Source organism: Ruditapes philippinarum, unplaced genomic scaffold (assembly GCF_026571515.1).
Source record: "Ruditapes philippinarum isolate M1 unplaced genomic scaffold, ASM2657151v2 ctg1473_1_1_1_1, whole genome shotgun sequence".
In the NCBI taxonomy this organism is placed as follows: Eukaryota; Metazoa; Mollusca; class Bivalvia; order Venerida; family Veneridae; genus Ruditapes; species Ruditapes philippinarum.
In genome coordinates this window covers 319940-337305 of record NW_026859905.1, presented here as the reverse complement: position 1 = coordinate 337305, position 17366 = coordinate 319940, and the positions used below count along the sequence as shown (strand labels likewise).

General features: G+C 32.3%; 2 protein-coding genes across 2 annotated transcripts in view; one reads left to right on the top strand and one right to left on the bottom strand.

Moving 5' to 3' along the window:
• Positions 1-15462, bottom strand: part of LOC132758262 (guanylate-binding protein 1-like) — a 59072-nt gene extending 43610 nt beyond the window's left edge. Inside the window, exon 1 of the mRNA XM_060749824.1 lies at positions 15315-15462. The gene's annotated coding sequence lies outside the window, so the exon portion shown is untranslated. The remainder of the gene's footprint in view (positions 1-15314) is intronic.
• LOC132758261 (uncharacterized) lies at positions 10177-11805 on the top strand. The gene is made up of 2 exons (XM_060749823.1): positions 10177-10517; positions 10805-11805. The coding sequence occupies exons 1-2, from the start codon at positions 10322-10324 to the stop codon at positions 11176-11178; spliced, it is 570 nt and encodes a 189-aa protein (XP_060605806.1). The 5' UTR covers positions 10177-10321; the 3' UTR covers positions 11179-11805.
• Positions 15463-17366: the final 1904 nt, after the last annotated feature.

Here is a 17366-nt window from a genome sequence, read left to right as displayed (position 1 = left end):
GCATCCTTAAAATCGATATCCTGCCATTCACATTCACAAATCTGAATGTAGGCCGACCTTCTGAAACAGAATGTTGGAAAGATAAAAGATAATTGTTATTTGATATACATTTTGGAATCCCAATAATTATGTTAGTTGATATCAAATCAATAATTTAATCAGTGTTCGAAATTAGCAGTAGTCCGAGGGCCCGACTACTAAATTTCTCCTCGGGCTACCAACTTTTTACAGTAACAAGTCTGACCAGGCTACTGTATTTTCAGAAGCAATATAAACAACTGTTTTGAACAAATGAATCGTGCTAGTGAAATGTCTTTTGGGCTAGTGAATATTCTAATCTGGTAGTCCGACCAGACTAGTCGATTCAAATCCTAATTTCTTACACTGTTTAAAAAACAATTTGTTCAAAATTGTCCAAGCACAAAGATTTTTTTAGTATACCATAGTAGTTATAGTGTATATACAGTATGTAATAAATGTCTTTACAATTTACTATACTGACCTGAAATTTTAAGAAAACAACTACATTGTATCTTTAAAATCCATTGCCTCAGAAGTTGCAAAACCAAGTGTTTAAAATGAAATTGTTCTGGGTTTGTATTATTCTGCACAACTTCTATCACAGAAGCTTCAAGGACATTTATGAGTGAATCAGGTCCTATCCTGAAAGATTGTTGCGTTCAAGTTTGAAGACAATCCATTCAAAAATAACAAAGTCATAGCCACTAATAGCAAAAATCAAGAAAATTTAGATATTTTACCTTGAATGTTAACATGGAGGTCAAGTTTAGTCTGGTCTATTTAAGGGTTGTTGTGGCCAAGTATGAAGACAATACACCAAGATCTGAAAAGTTATGAACAAGATTAAAGTTTGTTGACAGCAATGGGAAAGCCGTCATGACTGTAACAATATATTTTGACCCTAAATGCAAACTAAAAGTTCTAGCCTATACACACTGTTAAGGATAGCCATTCAGCATTTTTTCAATAATAAATAAATGCAATGATAAAATCGGTAACTTGCAAGTCTTCTAACATTTTTACAAAGAATGAACATATATATTTTTTCCTAATAATTCTACTATAACGTTGAGAATTTATTACATTTGTTGATCTTTTTCCTTCTTTGTCAATGTTAAATTTTCCCCCTTCCTCTCAAAAAATAGGGGTGATTTCTCAAAAATAGGAGTGAATCCCCCCATCACCCATCCTAGAATAGACACTGCATTATATCAGAAATGATATGTCAATCAAAGAGCTCTTATGCAAAATGTAATGGTAAGCAAACATCCAGCATGAAATTTTCAAGTAGCTAAAAGTGAAATAAAATACTTTGTCATAATTCAACTACTGTTGGAAATTGACCCACATGTTTGATTACAAATGTATTACATCTATATTGTCCATAGAAATAACTAGACCTATCACTGAAGGTGATTAATACCCCCACCAGCAACTTTGACTTTGTGAAAAAAAAGTAGTCTGAAGAAAAATTTTAACCCAAACTATCAACTGTGTACAAAGAAATATTTCAATTAATTGTAATCGCAACTGGGGTCTCGAAATAAGCTTGCTATACACCAAGTTTGATTACAATATCTCTATCCTAACTCTAGTTATTGTTCGGAAACAATTTTTCTATTTTTAGTAACACTTTAACGGTGACCTTGACTCTAGGGGGCCCAAATGCAATACCAACCCAGGTCTTTATATAAGCTTCCTATACACCAAATAAGATTACAATATCTCATTCCTAACTCTAGTTATTGTCCAAAAACCATTTTTCTATTTTCGTAACGGTGACCTTGACCTTGACCCCAGGGGGCCCAAATGCAATAACAACCAAGGTCTTCATATAAGCTTGTTATGCGCCAAGTTTCATATCTCAATATCTTATTCCTTACTCTAGTTATTGTCCGGAAACCATATATCTATTTTTAGTAACACTGTAAAGGTGACCTTGACCCTAGGGGTCCAAATGCAATACCAACCAAGGTCTTCATATAAGCTTCCTTTACACCAAATTAGATTACAATATCTCATTCCTAACTCTAGTTATAGTCAGAAAACCATTTTTCTATTTTTCCTTACCGTGACCTTGACCTCAGGGGGCCCAAATGCAATACCAACCAAGGTCTTCATAAAAGCTTGCTATACGCCAAGTTTGATATCAATATCTCATTCCTAAGTCAAGTTATTGTTTGGATACCATTTTTCTATTTTTCGTAACGGTGACCTTGACCCCAGAGGGTCCAAATGCAGTACCAGCCCAGGTCTTCATATAGGCTTGCTATACACCAAGTTTGATAACAGTATCTTATTCCTAAGTCAAGTTATTGTCCGGAAACTATTTTTCTATTTTAAGTAACGGTGACCTTGACCTTGACCCCAGGGGGGTCCAAATGCAATACCAACCCAGGTCTTCATATAAGCTTGCTATTCACCATGTTTGATTACAGTATCTCATTCCTGAGTCAAGTTATTGTCCGGAAACCATTTTTCTATTTTTAGTAACGGTGACCTTGACCCCAGGGGGCCCAAATGCAATACCAACCCAGGTCGTTATATAAGCTTGCTACAGGCCAAGTTTGATAACACTATCTCATTCCTAACTCTAGTTATTGTCCGGAAACCATTTTTCTATTTTTAGTAATAGTGACCTTGACCTTGACCCTAGGGGGTCCAAATGCAATACCAACTGGAGTTTCCACATAAGGTTGCTTTATACCAAGTTTGATTACAATACCTCATTCCAAACTCTAGTTATCGTCCGGAAACCATGATGTGGACCGACCGACCGACAAGCTGACTCCTATATACCCCCACTAAACTTCGTTTGTGGGGGTATAATAAATTAATTTTCAGTCTCTTTCACTTTGCGCTTTCACACAGATTTGAATTATTCAAGTCCATGATTTTCAGAAGGAAAAAAAATCTTCTGATCATCAAACACTAAAAATTACTATTCAGCAGTCTGTGCGAAAAGCTGTCGGTCCTCGGACCTCACCAACTAAAAATCAGTAGGGCCGAGATAAATTTAGATACAGTCAGTTGTCATGTCCGAATAAAATTTCAGCTAGTCTGAAACAATTTTTGGCCTTCTAAAATATGCAAGCTTCCAAGATCATTCTATCTTTTTTTAGTTTTGCTTTTATTCACACACCAAGATAACCCAAATCACCGCAGGATACAACCAGTTTTTGCTAAGTAATGTAAGCCACCATCTTGTCTTGGATAATTTCCTTACCAAAACATATTTTTTCTCCAATCTTCAAAATTAAAGATGTATTGTTTTCTTGTGAATTATGCTAATGTTTTATTAATTATGTTTCTGTATATTTTTTTCATAGTATCTCATTGTTGAGTCGGATAATTCATATATGCTAAATATTTTCTTTATAATTATGGCAATATCCCTTCCCCATCCCTACAAAAAATACCTTTCAGAGTCCGGGCCGGTAAAAAATCATCAGGGTCGGAAATAAATCTAAGGATCCCAGTACTTGTAGCTGGATTTTTTTTGACTTTCGCATTGACTGAAATTGTATATGATATTCAATAAAATCTTCTTTTAGAAAAACAAGTTTGCATATTATTGTTTTAGGCAACTCATTTTTAAAATGCTGTACAACTAGCCTCAACAGTGAGTATATGCTAGTCGTATGTGACTCGCATACAGTCAAACAATACTGGTTCATACTGCTAGCCACTGCCATGATTAATTATTCCTTCCTCTACCAATTCATAGACTTCCATCAACAAAATTTTTGAATACTATTAGTATAATAATCATATAGATGTTAAACAATAAAAGTAATGATGACTTAATATGATGTATATAAAATTACACTGCTAAAGACAAGTTGTTTTTATTTATTGTTTATATCAACAAAGGTAATGTGTATGATGACTTTTAAATTTTTGTTTAAAGTGAAAATTGATAGGCATCAAATTGTTCTAAATATTGCTATACTGTTATACAGAGTTCCAGATAATTTTTTGACACGGGGGGTAATTACTTACCCCCACTTTCCAGAATGTGGGGGTAAATTTAAATAGATCAAAAATCTACAGAGTAAAATTAAAGGAGGTACTCTGTTTTAATGCACCATACATTAAAATTAACACACCATTCTCTAACTAAGTTTATTACATAAATCTTTCTTTTTATATACATTTAAAACAAAAATAAATTCTAAGTCACTAAGTCTGGTCCAATTAATCTCTACAAGACTAAAATAGCATTACAGATTTATTGGTATTTTATTTTTTATTAAGTACCAAACAGAATAAAAGATGACTGTACCACACTTTTGTTTGTTAAAAATAATTTGATTCTTGGAAAATATAATATATAATATAAAAATATAATTAAGGGGGAAATATCAAAATAAACATCTTTTTTTTATTTCCCTGAAAGATCATGTGAAATTTAGCAGATATTCAGCATGAATTTCATTTCAGTTGAAAGGCCTTTCATGTGCATATTTATATTGTTTACACTCAATAATCTTCGACAATGACATAACCAATGTAGATAACCACCTGTCAATTGCCAAATTCTGTATGTTTAAAGCGCCTCCATTCATGTATATTATGACTCACATTTTCTTGTGCTCTTTTCATTTTAAATACACTACGGTTTACAATAGTTTTCCCGGCAACAGAGTTGTGTGAAAAAAAAATGTCAATTTTATTAGCCCTTGAAGCAACCATGCACTACATGTGTATAAATAAATCCTTGCAATTATCAAGAAAATAGAACAATTGTTTTATCAAGCGCCTAAGCAATAAAGACATAATTTGACTGGTTTACAGAGAAAAATAGTTGAAAGTATCTTGACAGGTATTAATTGGAAATAGATACACAGTCAACTGTTAAAATGGAAGCGGTCAATCAGCTGTTTTGAAAATGAAAGTACACATCAAAAATGCTTCAAATTTACAGTCTTTGCGTAATTAATTTACAGAGTGCGTAAATGAACGCAACAAATTGGCAACCTTGTGCGTTTTTAGTTGATTTTGAAGCGTAAAATACGCCGATACGCACATCTGGAATCTGTTATATTTAATAATATAATCAGTAATCTTATTATTATTGACCTGTGGTTTGAATTTTAATACAACTACTTTTTTATATAAATGTCTATAAATTTACAAATAAAAGATCTATGAAATTATGGACTGACCATAAATATCATGAAATCCTACATCTGATGAAGGCAAAACTGTGGAAATCAGATCTACATGTATGAAATAAGTATATCTGAACTTGAGTCATATTGTATTTAACAATTATAATTATTCAGTCCTTTAAAATTTTGGGACCTCTCATAGGATAGGATTTTATTCATTACAGGGCTTGGGCAGTACCTCCAGTCGCTTGCAAAAATCATGATCACAAAATTGAAAACTATCATTTTCACCAATTATTACTTTTAACTTGTATACCATGACAAGTTCTGGGCCTATTTTGTTTAGCTTAGATAGCTAATACAGTAATAGAGTCAGTGTACCCGGTCCCGCACAGGACCCGGTCCCGCACACTTTCCCATTTTTCATTTTTTCTTTAAAAAAATCAAATGAATTTATTTAGTTTTCATTTGTGTTTCACTGAACTGGCATGTTTGCAACAGGATATGACATAATCTGGGATCTTGCACCAAAGCCTCTCCCTAGACAGTGCAGACGATATTGTCAATACATGTACATGGCTGTGTAGGTCACACATAAAAACAACTTATTCAGCAATTAAACCATGCTAATTTCTATTTTAATGTTAAGATCATTATAAAATATATATTGGAAAAGAAATGTATGTTTTTGTTATGGCAAATTTGCTGTTAGTTATGAAATATATACACATGAATTAACTTCTCCCAACTACCAAACGTTAAGTCATTTCACCTTGATTCTTTTGTTTAAAATGATACCAAACTTTTAATCGAACAAATCATAACTATACAGATGAAAAAACCTTCAATAATAATGTTTTATGTCTGTCTTTACTACCTACAAGTGGTAAAAAGTATATTTCAATTGCTGCTTCATGATTCCTGTGTGCTACTATGCTTGGAAATAAATGTTTGTATACTGTACGCAGTAAGAATGTGCATTAAATTTATTTGAAGTCCTGAAAATTTGCAAAGAAATATAACTTATCTTGACTTAGAGATGTTAAATAATTTATAAAACATGTTTAAGATGTAAAATAACCTTTCAGTATAAAATGGCCTTGTGTGCGGAACCGAGTCCACTATTTATCATATTTGGCCCATTCCCGTTGCTTAAAATCAAGTGCGCCTAGAAGTATGACCTACTTAAGATAGAAACGTTTCGGTAATAAAGGATGTAATTTTCAAAATAATATCTATTGTAAGAAGAATTTTTAACTATAAGATAATTTTCTTATTTTTACTTAAAAAAGTGTACGACTCCGGGGGTGTTTGGACTTTACACCTCCTGGATGTTTCACCCTTGGACGTTTCACCTTCAAAACCCAGGTCTTTTCACCTCCACTTTTTAAATTTGATAAATATATGAAATAAATACCATTATGGGTTATAATATTATATATAATATAAACATACTTGCAAACAATTACATTCATGATATAAAGAAGATTTTTTTGACATAAATATAGTGAAATTTCCCTGGAAAAATAATTATAAATATGAGTTCTGAAAGAATTATCAGCTATAAGTCTACATGTATGTATTATTTCATTTTTTTTTTGTTATCCAAAAATTAAATACCATAAAAAATATTGATTAATTAAAATATGTTTTTATATAACAGATAAGAACAATTAGAAGTGTGAAAGAATTTTGAATAAAGCATTATAAACACTGGCTTATTAATTACTTAATTAGCACCTTTAGAAGTGTGTAACTTATAGTTCTCTGTAACAAATTTGTGAAAATTTAATTGATTTGTCAGATCAAAGTACCTTTTTTAAATAGAATAGATTAAAGAAAATCAAAGGCCAACAATTGATACATAATGTATACTTTCACAATGTTTGATTCTGTGTATCTTTGTGCTTCTTGCTCTGAATTTGTGTTAGATGATGATTTAGCAGTTTCTTGTGATGGATGTAATTCTTGGCAACAGATTGTTTGTAATTCAGGTGAGTGATAATATTATCTTTTAAGATACATTTTATTTGTCATTTTTTATGTTAATTGACTTAAAACAAGATAGATACATTTTTCTAAGTACCTATATACAAAATTTATTTTAAAATAAAATATAAAATGTAATGCTGTATGGATTATGAGAGCTATTAATATTGAACTGCTATTTGCCTGCTGCACCAATGATTTTATGATAGCATTACTCAAAACAAAAATATAGATACATTTTTATACCCTACAAATTAATGCACAATTTTACATGTTAGCATTTGTCTTTTTTTGTGATTTTAGAATTAAGTGATAGTCTTAATTAGAAACAAATACAAAATCCAGAACAGGATATATAGAAGAGTTGCAAATGTTAGATATGTTTAAATATGTGATTAAAATTAGTAAATTGTTAAAACATAAAATCTTTAGCCATAAATAGCCTTAACCCTTTACCACATATATACGCGAAACACCGCAATTTCGACCCCCCCACCCCCATTTTAGGTCTGAAATAGTGAAAAATGTCCTATTTGGACCCAAAACACATGGTTTCGTTCGAGAAATGTTGCTAAAAAAAGTGAGCACTTTTTCGGCGCCGCCCCCATCCAAAAGATACATCAGGGGGTTGCCAGAAGGGGAATGTGCCCCCTTCTGTTTGGGGGGGGGGGTTGAAGGGGGCGGAGTCCCCCTCATCGCCAAGAAAATTTTGGACTTGTGTGAGGCTAAAAATTACCCCAGGTCGATCATAAGGTAACGTGTAACCAACGCTGAAAAGCCTTTGACTCTATCTCAATCCCTTGAGAAGTTGCAGCACTTCAAAATAAATTTTGATTGAAAAAATCGAGGCAAAATAGTGATTTTTGTCAATTTTGAGATGTCCCCTCGTTGCCATGGTAACAGGAAATTTAATACTGAGCATGTTGTTACAAAGGCAATGGTCCAGTCAACATTTGTGCCAAGTTTGATTAGTATTGAAGCATTTTTTCATAGTTTCATAGCAGTTTGAACTTGTTACAGGAGGCTTTTCCGTGAAAACGGCCATTTTTCACAATATGCTCATGGTAGGGGAAAGGGTTAAATCATCTATCCCAGTCCCTCATAAAACAGTAGGATGTGGACCTAACTATAATACACACAGATGGGGCTGGCACTTTAGTTGAAGTTAACAAGCTGTGTATATTGGGAAGCGTGATATATTACATTTTATTGAATGAAAATAAGTTGATAGTTTAGGAGTTCATTTACAGTGAAATATATATATTTTTTTTTAATTTGTTATTTCGATTCGATATTTTGCAGTGACATGAAATTTTTTATAACATTTATGAAATTGTAATTATCCTTCATAAATAGTTGAGTTTGTCTTCTCGCACTCATAATTATTTTCTAAAAATTTCATTTATTGCAAAAAAACAAGAATAATTTTAATAATAAATAAACATACCTTCACAAACAAAATGTTTTTTTAAAACTCTTGTGATCTCTCTATGTTTATAATTACCCCAAAAATAATGACTGAGACAATGTAAGAAATATACCAGATACATTGTTTTATTGCTGAACATCAGTCATTTGTATCATGACGTTCTCTGATAAAACCAATTAAACACCATTGAAATCATAAATGTTCTTAAATGTGAGAACAACAAAGGTTTCATTTTCAGGAAAAAACATTTATAATCATTTACGCTGTTTTTACATAAAAATAATATTAATCATGAGGTGAAAGTTTTGTCTGTAAGACTGACGTATCTCTATATACGTGGTTTTTGCAAATAGAAAATAAACTGATTTTCAGATTATTGTTTCTGCAAAAAAAGCTTGTCTGTATTTAAGATGTTCTAGCCTAAAATTGTTAACAGTATACTTTTAAAAAAAATGGATCTGCAAGAAGACTGTAACTTTAAATGAGTGGTTTTTGCACCGAAATATTATTTATATGGAATAGAAAATGATCTTCATTTACGTGGTTTTTGCATATACCCCTCGATATAGGTATAACACACCGGGCATATAGAACGCTGTCACAGCTGGCCTTGACATTCCATTCAAGTGTATTACCTGTAGCCAACTTGAGCTTAGAGAGCTGAACACTGTTTCAAGAGATGATGATGTTGACTGTGTGGACATGGACATTGATTCCAACAACGACCTCAACGAGTCTGTAGAAATTCCACCTCCACCAACACCTCCACCAGTTGTGTCAGAAACTATCGTAGATGATGCCCTAGACAACAGTGTTTGTGTTCCCACTGAGCCCGAATCACAGACTGAGATTGTGGAAAACACTGCTGACTGTGGTCCACTTTCCACATCCATCATAGAAGATGAACCAGTCACGTACACACTAATGCCAACCGGCACTAAGAAAGATGGTCCATTTGTTGTGTCATACAGCCATCTGAAAACCCTGAAGAAAAGATGGAATTGTGTGGCGTTGTCATATACGTAATAAGGTGAATCATAGCCAAGCCAAGGTGACAAGCTCTGGTGATAATTACAGAAGGGGATTAACAACACACACTCATGAGCCTGACCCAAGTCTACTGTACAAGAAACAGCTCGTTACGAAGGTGAAGTCAGAAGCTAGCCATCACATTTTTCATTCGGCACGAGACATTGTCAAGTCAGCCATGAGTGACAAAGGTCAGCGCCCAAACGTAACTTCAGCAAACAGCCTACAGTGAACCGCCAATCGACAACGTGAGAGAATGAGACCGAAGAATCCTGTAGATTTAAACTTCGAAGTTGATTACGAGTATCTTGGCGCGAAGGATTTCATTGTGGGTGATCTCAGAGTCGATGATCAACGACACATCATATTTGCTACACCAAAGCAACTGGATCTTCTGCCGCACTACTAAACGCTGGTTTATGGATGTTACATTTAGGGTAATTATACTTTTTCTTTATACATACTTTATTTTAAAAACATGATATTGAATTTGATATAATGTACTGACTATTGAAAAACCTTTTATATATACATTGTTGAAAGCACAAGAACTTGTGAGCAAGGGGAGTCCAGACACATTTACCCACTGTTCTTTTAATTTTTACAGTTATTTTCAGATATATATTTCAATTACTATATTCATACAAAAACTTGGATTTTGCTGGAACATATAGATGCAAATATGATCTAAACTGACTGAAATGAATTGTTAATAAAAAAAAGTGTTTACAGATATTAGATGCGCCATTCAGAGGTGGTCAACTGTTGTCGATTCATGGGTTTGTGCGTACTGATGAAGCCATGGCGCAGCTACCACTACTTCGTACTTATGAGTCGACGTAGCAAGGATGATTACATTGCTGTCCTTCAAAAGACCCGTGACATCCTGGGAGAACACATTTCTGTAGAGGGATTTGTGCTTGATTTTGAAGCTGGTAAGTTTGTTGGACAAACAACTTATAAATTTATATGTTTAGTACTGATTTTTATGTAAAAATGCAGGATCCAAGTTGTTGATCATTGTAGAATTAAAGGAATAAGAAACTGTGATCCCTCAGAAGCAACAAAATGTACGAATGAACAGTTTAACACACCATCAGTCTATAGAAATACATGAACATGTTGCAGTTATATATTATATAATATATATATATAATATTCCATTAACTTATCAAGTGCTATTGTATATAAAAAAAAAACATTATAATTTGTCTATTTTCAGCCGCATGGAGTGCCATTAGAGTGGTATTCCCCAATGCTGGCATCAAAGGGTGTTGTTTCCACTGGTGTCAGGCTGTGTTGAGGCACGTCCAATCAACTGGGTTTGGTCCCGCCTTCATGGAAAGAAAGTCGATCTGGGAATACATTAAGAAGCTGCTTGCTCTTCCCTTCCTGCCATCTAATCATATCCGTCCAGTCTCCGAGTCTCTAGCAGCCAAAGCCAACACAGACCAACTTTGCCAACTGGTAAACTACATTAGATCAACTTGGATCGATCCAACACATTCCCCATTCAGAACTGGTCTATCTACCAACACTCAATCCGAACCAACAATGATGTTGAAGGGTTTCATCGCCGACTCAATGGGGATGTAGGTTTCCAGTCATTGTCTTTCTATAAACTTGTCCCAGGAAGCAGGCCAAGGAAGCATAACATGACCTCTATGAACTGTTGGATCATGGAATAGGTCGATTGCAGCGAAAAAATACCGGGTTGTTGAGGAATCTATTCAAAAGGACTGGGAACGATATGCCAATGGTGAAATCAACAGTGCTACTAAACTTTTGCGTGCTATTTCACATTCATATGGAATTGCTGAGTATTCTGTGTAAAGTGAATTTTAGTGAAAATAGTCGACATTCACAAATAGTCACTTCAGTGAAAACAGTGAAAAAGCAAATGAAAACTTGCAAGGTTGAACTAGTGAAAGTGTACAGTGTACATATTGTATTATAGTAATCATAGTGATTAGTCCGAAATGTTTTATATTATTATAGATTTTTAATATTTTGTATTATATACACACAGTATTATATAAAAGAAAATTCAATGTTAGTACATTTAATTTTATTTACTTACATGACAATTTTAGTACATTTAATTTTATTTACTTACATGATTTTTAATATTTTATCTTATTTTTACAAGAGAGTATTTTTCTATTAAAGTATTTAATTTGAAATAATTGGTAATAAATTCATTCTAGCTTGATTTTTTTAAAGCATTTTCAGCAAGTATTTGTAATAGATCTTAATGACAAAATGATAGTTGAATATTTAGTAAATCTGATCATTTTATTTTTATCTGTTTTTCATACATTGATAAATATTTGGTAAATTTTAATTGAATAAGAATGTCATTTTTTAAATAAAATTTCTTAACCAAAATTTAAAAAAAACAACAAATATTCTCTCAATGTCTATCATGCAAATTTATATGATATTGAGTTATCTCAATTATCACTCAATATAATCCAATTAAGGTGTAACAACTTAGGTATCTAAAACAATCTTACTGATATTAATCAATACAGTAAACAATAAAAAAGGAGATGAAACATCCAGGAGGTGTAAAGACCAAAGGTGAAACGTTCAGGAGGTGTAAAGTCCTGAAATCACTCCGGGTACACTGACTCTAGAGGGTAGCAAGACACCACTCCCCCAGACACTTCACCCCTCAAATTTTGAAGACACTTCACCCCTTAAGACACTTCACCCCCCCCCCCCCTATAAATTAAATAAAATATATTGATTAGATAATCAAATTAAAATGGTATAATTGTATGAAAATTAAATTTATTTATAATAAATAAATAAAATGAATATAATAATAAATGAATATGAATGAATGAATCGGTTGCCATACTTCATGTGTTTTCTTTATATATGGCCATTTAGCAAAATTGATTTGCTGATGATGCTTATAAACTTGACACTTGAAGCTATTTTGCAGTTATGATTAATCAAAAATATGAGCTAATTAAACAAAATTATTCAGTAACATTAAATAATATGAATTACTTAAACTATCAATACATGATAATTAATACAATAATCATAATTCATTACAGCTAACAGCCTGAACTTACAGCTTAATTGTATTCCTGTTTTGCTTTCAATCCATTAAACAATTAAAAATACTGTCAATTAAAGACACAAAGTAAGTGTGAAAGAGATAATATACTCTTATTGTATATATCAAAGGAAAATTCACAAAGGTTCACACACTTCACTAGAAAGATTATTCAATTAGTTATATCACTTTTACTTCAATTGAAATTAGTATAAAATATGTAAAAATTAAAAAAAAATACTTTATACTATTAACTTTGTGATATGAGCCTTTTTTGTAGGGCAAAAACAACAATATATCCATTGTCTTTGGTCAGTTACATGATAAAATAATAATAAAATATGTTAAAACAATAAACATACTCAATCACTATTGAATGTATTTAACATTTTCTACATAAATAATTGTTAAACACAAAATAAAAAAATGAGGGGTGAAGTGTCTCAATCAAATTTCTTAAAATGAGGGGTGAACTGTCTAAGGGGTGAAGTGTCTGCAAAAAAGGGCCTAGAGTGAAGTGTCTGGGAGATGAAGTGTCTGTAAGCCCTCTAGAGATGTGTTCAAAAAGTAGTCAAAAATGTAATAATAATTTAAGAAAATATCTTTCCATGTTTCTGAATAAGTCCATATATTAATTATGTGGTTTCAACAATAAAGAGTGATAAAACAAACCAATATGTTAATAAATTGAAAAGTGGACCGAGTTGAAAAAAGATCGAGCTGACTCGGGGCCGAGTACGTTTTAGGGCCGAGCTGACACTGAATCGATGTAATGCACTAAAATTTGCAGTCTATCAAGAGAAATGTATCAATAGCTTTACCAGATTGTGAAGAAAACTTGATTATACATACGGAATAGATTGCAACCAAAATATCAACGTAATAGCTGGGACTTCCTAATTGATAGCAAATCTCCGGAATGAGTGGCCAAGATGGCGATTTCGGGAAAATGACGTCAGAGGAAAAATAGTTCGTATTCATACGCTTACAAATTTTTACTCTGTCATTAACACTTTTTAACCATTTTAAGCTTGAAAGTTATTTAATATGAAAATCGTATTCCATTTTTCCTGAATTATTTTGTTCTATGATAGTTGAATTATTTTGAATTATTTTGTTCTTTGATAGTTAGTTAATTTATGACTTGATAAAATTGGTACTAAATTTATGCAAGTACTTTGGCTCTCATGCATCGGGAACCAGAAGGTAGAACAAATTAACTGGTTCTCATTAATTTTTTATCGACTGCTAGCGTAGTAATATTCAAATCGCGTAAAGCAATGGTATATGTAATTTTGTGATAAAAGGATTTAAAATTTAAAATTTAGTAATAAAATGACCAGTCAATTTTAAAATAGATAAGGTATTATGATTATATGAATAGTATGGCAAAATATTGGAACTATTTTTGCTCAGCGCAGCTAGATAGTCTAGATGCGTTCAATAGGCAGTAAGCTGAATTTATCGTAATTACATTGGGGGCTTGCGCCCCCAAAAATGGGTCAAAGACATGTCACAAATTAAAATTATATGGTAATGGCAGCCGTAAATGTCCAGACCTGAAATCGAATCCCACGATATGATACCATGTGCTGATGCTGTATACCAAATATCAAAAGACTGTGATAAGTAGTTGCTTAGAAAACTGTTACGAAAATTTCTTATTATTGACCATTAATGTAGAAAAATTCACTAAGTCGGCAAAGAGGAAGTGGATAAGCGACAGACCTGAAATCGAATCCCACAGTATGGGACCATGTGTTGATGCTGTATACCAGATATCAAGAGGCTGTGATAAGTAGTTGCTGAGAAAACTGTTACGAAAATTTCTTATTATTGACCATTAATGTAGAAAATTTAACTAAGTCGGCAAACAGGAAGTGGATGAGCGACAGACCTGAAATCGAATCCCACTGTATGGGACAATGTGTTGATGCTGTATACCAAATATCAAGAGGCTGTGATAAGTAGTTGCTGAGAAAACTGTTACGAAAATTTCTTACTATTGACCATTAATGTTGAAAATTTAACTTAGTCGGCAAACAGGAAGTAGATGAGCGACAGACCTGAAATCGAATCCCACAATATGGGACCATGTGTTGATGCTGTATACCAAATATCAAAAGGCTGTGATAAGTAGTTGCTGAGAAAACTGTTAAGAAAGTTTTTTTCCCACCGCCGCCCGCCCGCCGCCCAACATTCACCATAGTGAATATTCGAATATTTCAATCATATCATATCGTATCATATTCCAAACAAATGTGTTGCGATTCTAATGGTGCATATATTTTTCCAAAGTAGCTTCTGTCCAATTTCCGATATGCTTGCAAAAATTGTGACCCAATGCTACATATTTTCCTCTTAGATATATTTTTGCAAGCGTAATTATAAAGGGAAGAGTAAAATGGCTGCATTGAAATGTTTTGTACCATTGCAAACATTTACCTTGGACATGGTTTATGTTGATTATTCAATTATTGAAAGATCTCACAAACAATAAGCAAATACAATGTACCATTAGCCGTGACCCAAAATTACCATAAACAAATGATTCGTGAAACCTCAACCCAAACTTATAATTGTTAGTTTATTAAACTAAGTAAAAGTGAAACATTAAAGAAAGGGCCAAGGTCTAGAGTTAACGGTATTATAATGTTACCCAAGTTTATCCAATGTATCCCTGTCGATGACTCCTTTCACATTGTAAATGAAAGTACTACATATCAGTGTTGTGATGCACAGTAACTTATAGTCGTTATCTGGGGTTTTCTGCAAAAATAATTTAAATTCTTATAATATAATAGGTAAATTTCAGAAGTCATTCAAAGTAAAACGCTACTCTTACCAGCATTTTGTTCTATTATTTACGAAGTACATGTACATGTAATTAATAACAATTTAAAGAATTTAAAGATAAAGACATTTATTTTAAATATCTAAAGAAAGAGTGGTCCACCAGAAGCATCAATCACAACAACAATACCTGAAACATGCAGACTCGGTATGATCGAGTCTGTACATGAGGATAACGAAAAAGTACAACATCTCTCATGCCCTCTAGCACTGGCATGAGCGGTACACAAATTGAACACTTAAAAGTGCTAGAGTCAATTATCCCGAAGGTCCATAAAATATAACAACACTGAAAGTTGATACTTGCAGGTATTTCAAGCAGAATTGTTATAGACCTGTTTCTTAAATAAATTATTCTTACTAAAACAATTTAACAAAAAATGAATATGTTAAGTAGCACTCAAAATATTGCTTAATATTGCATCATGATACCGAATGAGTTAAAATGTCAGTACAAAATAAAACGTGGAATATTGTAAAGCAATGGGAATTTATGATAAGTTTGCTTCTTTGAAAAGAAGGATGCGAGAGGTATTTTAACAGCTGTGAAAGATTTGTTTAATTGTTTATATGGCGGGAAAGTAATAAATTCTGATTGTTCGAATTGCATCTGTGAACAAAGGCAATTTAAAAATCGCTATTTCCGCCAGTCTCCGGATAAACTCTTCTTAGGAATATTCGGCGAGATGTTCCAAAGTTAAAGGACAATTAAATTTTTTGTAGACGGTTCACTCGGTCATATAATGGTGCTTGGTGGTTTTGTAGCTATAGTGTTTACTATTCAGAAAACAATAATCAGTTTATAAGATTTTTAAAAAGATCAAAGTCAAAGTTAATTTTTCGTTGAAGTAAAGTTGTATTTTATTTCGGAACACGCGCATAAAAGATTTTGGGGACTGATTCTAATGAGTTTATACTAATTAGACACAAAATACCGGTTTCGCATGTAAGTTATTCTATCTTTATTCAAATAATTAATTATTTACTTATTATTCGTACCATTTTGTAAATAAATTTTGAATTTCTTTCCATTATTATCTCGACATCCTGTCGATGGAAGTTATTTTTTCGTCAAATAGAAAAATGTACACCAAATATCTCAATATCTAAAAAATTTACACGTAAATGCTTATTATAACACTTTCAATCAGTAAGATACCAGGAAGTATTATATAAACTTAACATATAACATATAACTTATACAATTTCTTCAAAGTCAATCATATAGATAAAATATAACAAAAAAAGCCATTTAATGATAGATTTTTACATATTTTACATAAAATATTCTTCCAAACATATACTATATAGTTTAACATTATTTTTATATGATTGTGTACATACTTTAGTAAAATAATCCACATTTAACACTTTCACAGTATCACGTTACTTAACACGGTGTAGGCTGCTGTTCCAGCGAATCTAACGCAAGCAATTTTTTTTTCTTAATTTTGACCTTTGATCATGAAATAACCCTGAAACTTCTTTTCTTTAATTGTATCATCTATTTCCTATGCTAAATAGTCATATAATGGAAGTTATTCCATCTGATAAACGGTAAAGAAAAACCAATGCTTGGTGAACATTTAAAAATTTGGCGAATTTGGACGAAACGGAAGTTCTAAACCGACACAATGGTTTCAAATCTTATACCAATATGGTTCACGTATTTTTATTTATAAATATATCATTAAATGAAAAAAAGCCTTATAACCATATGAAAATTTACTGACAATTCAGTAATACCATATATCTTATTTATGATTTGAAAAAAAAAATGACTTCATCTGTAACATCATAAAGATTTCAAGATTTTATTCAATCAAACAAGAAGGTCTTAAACCCATGTGGTACATCA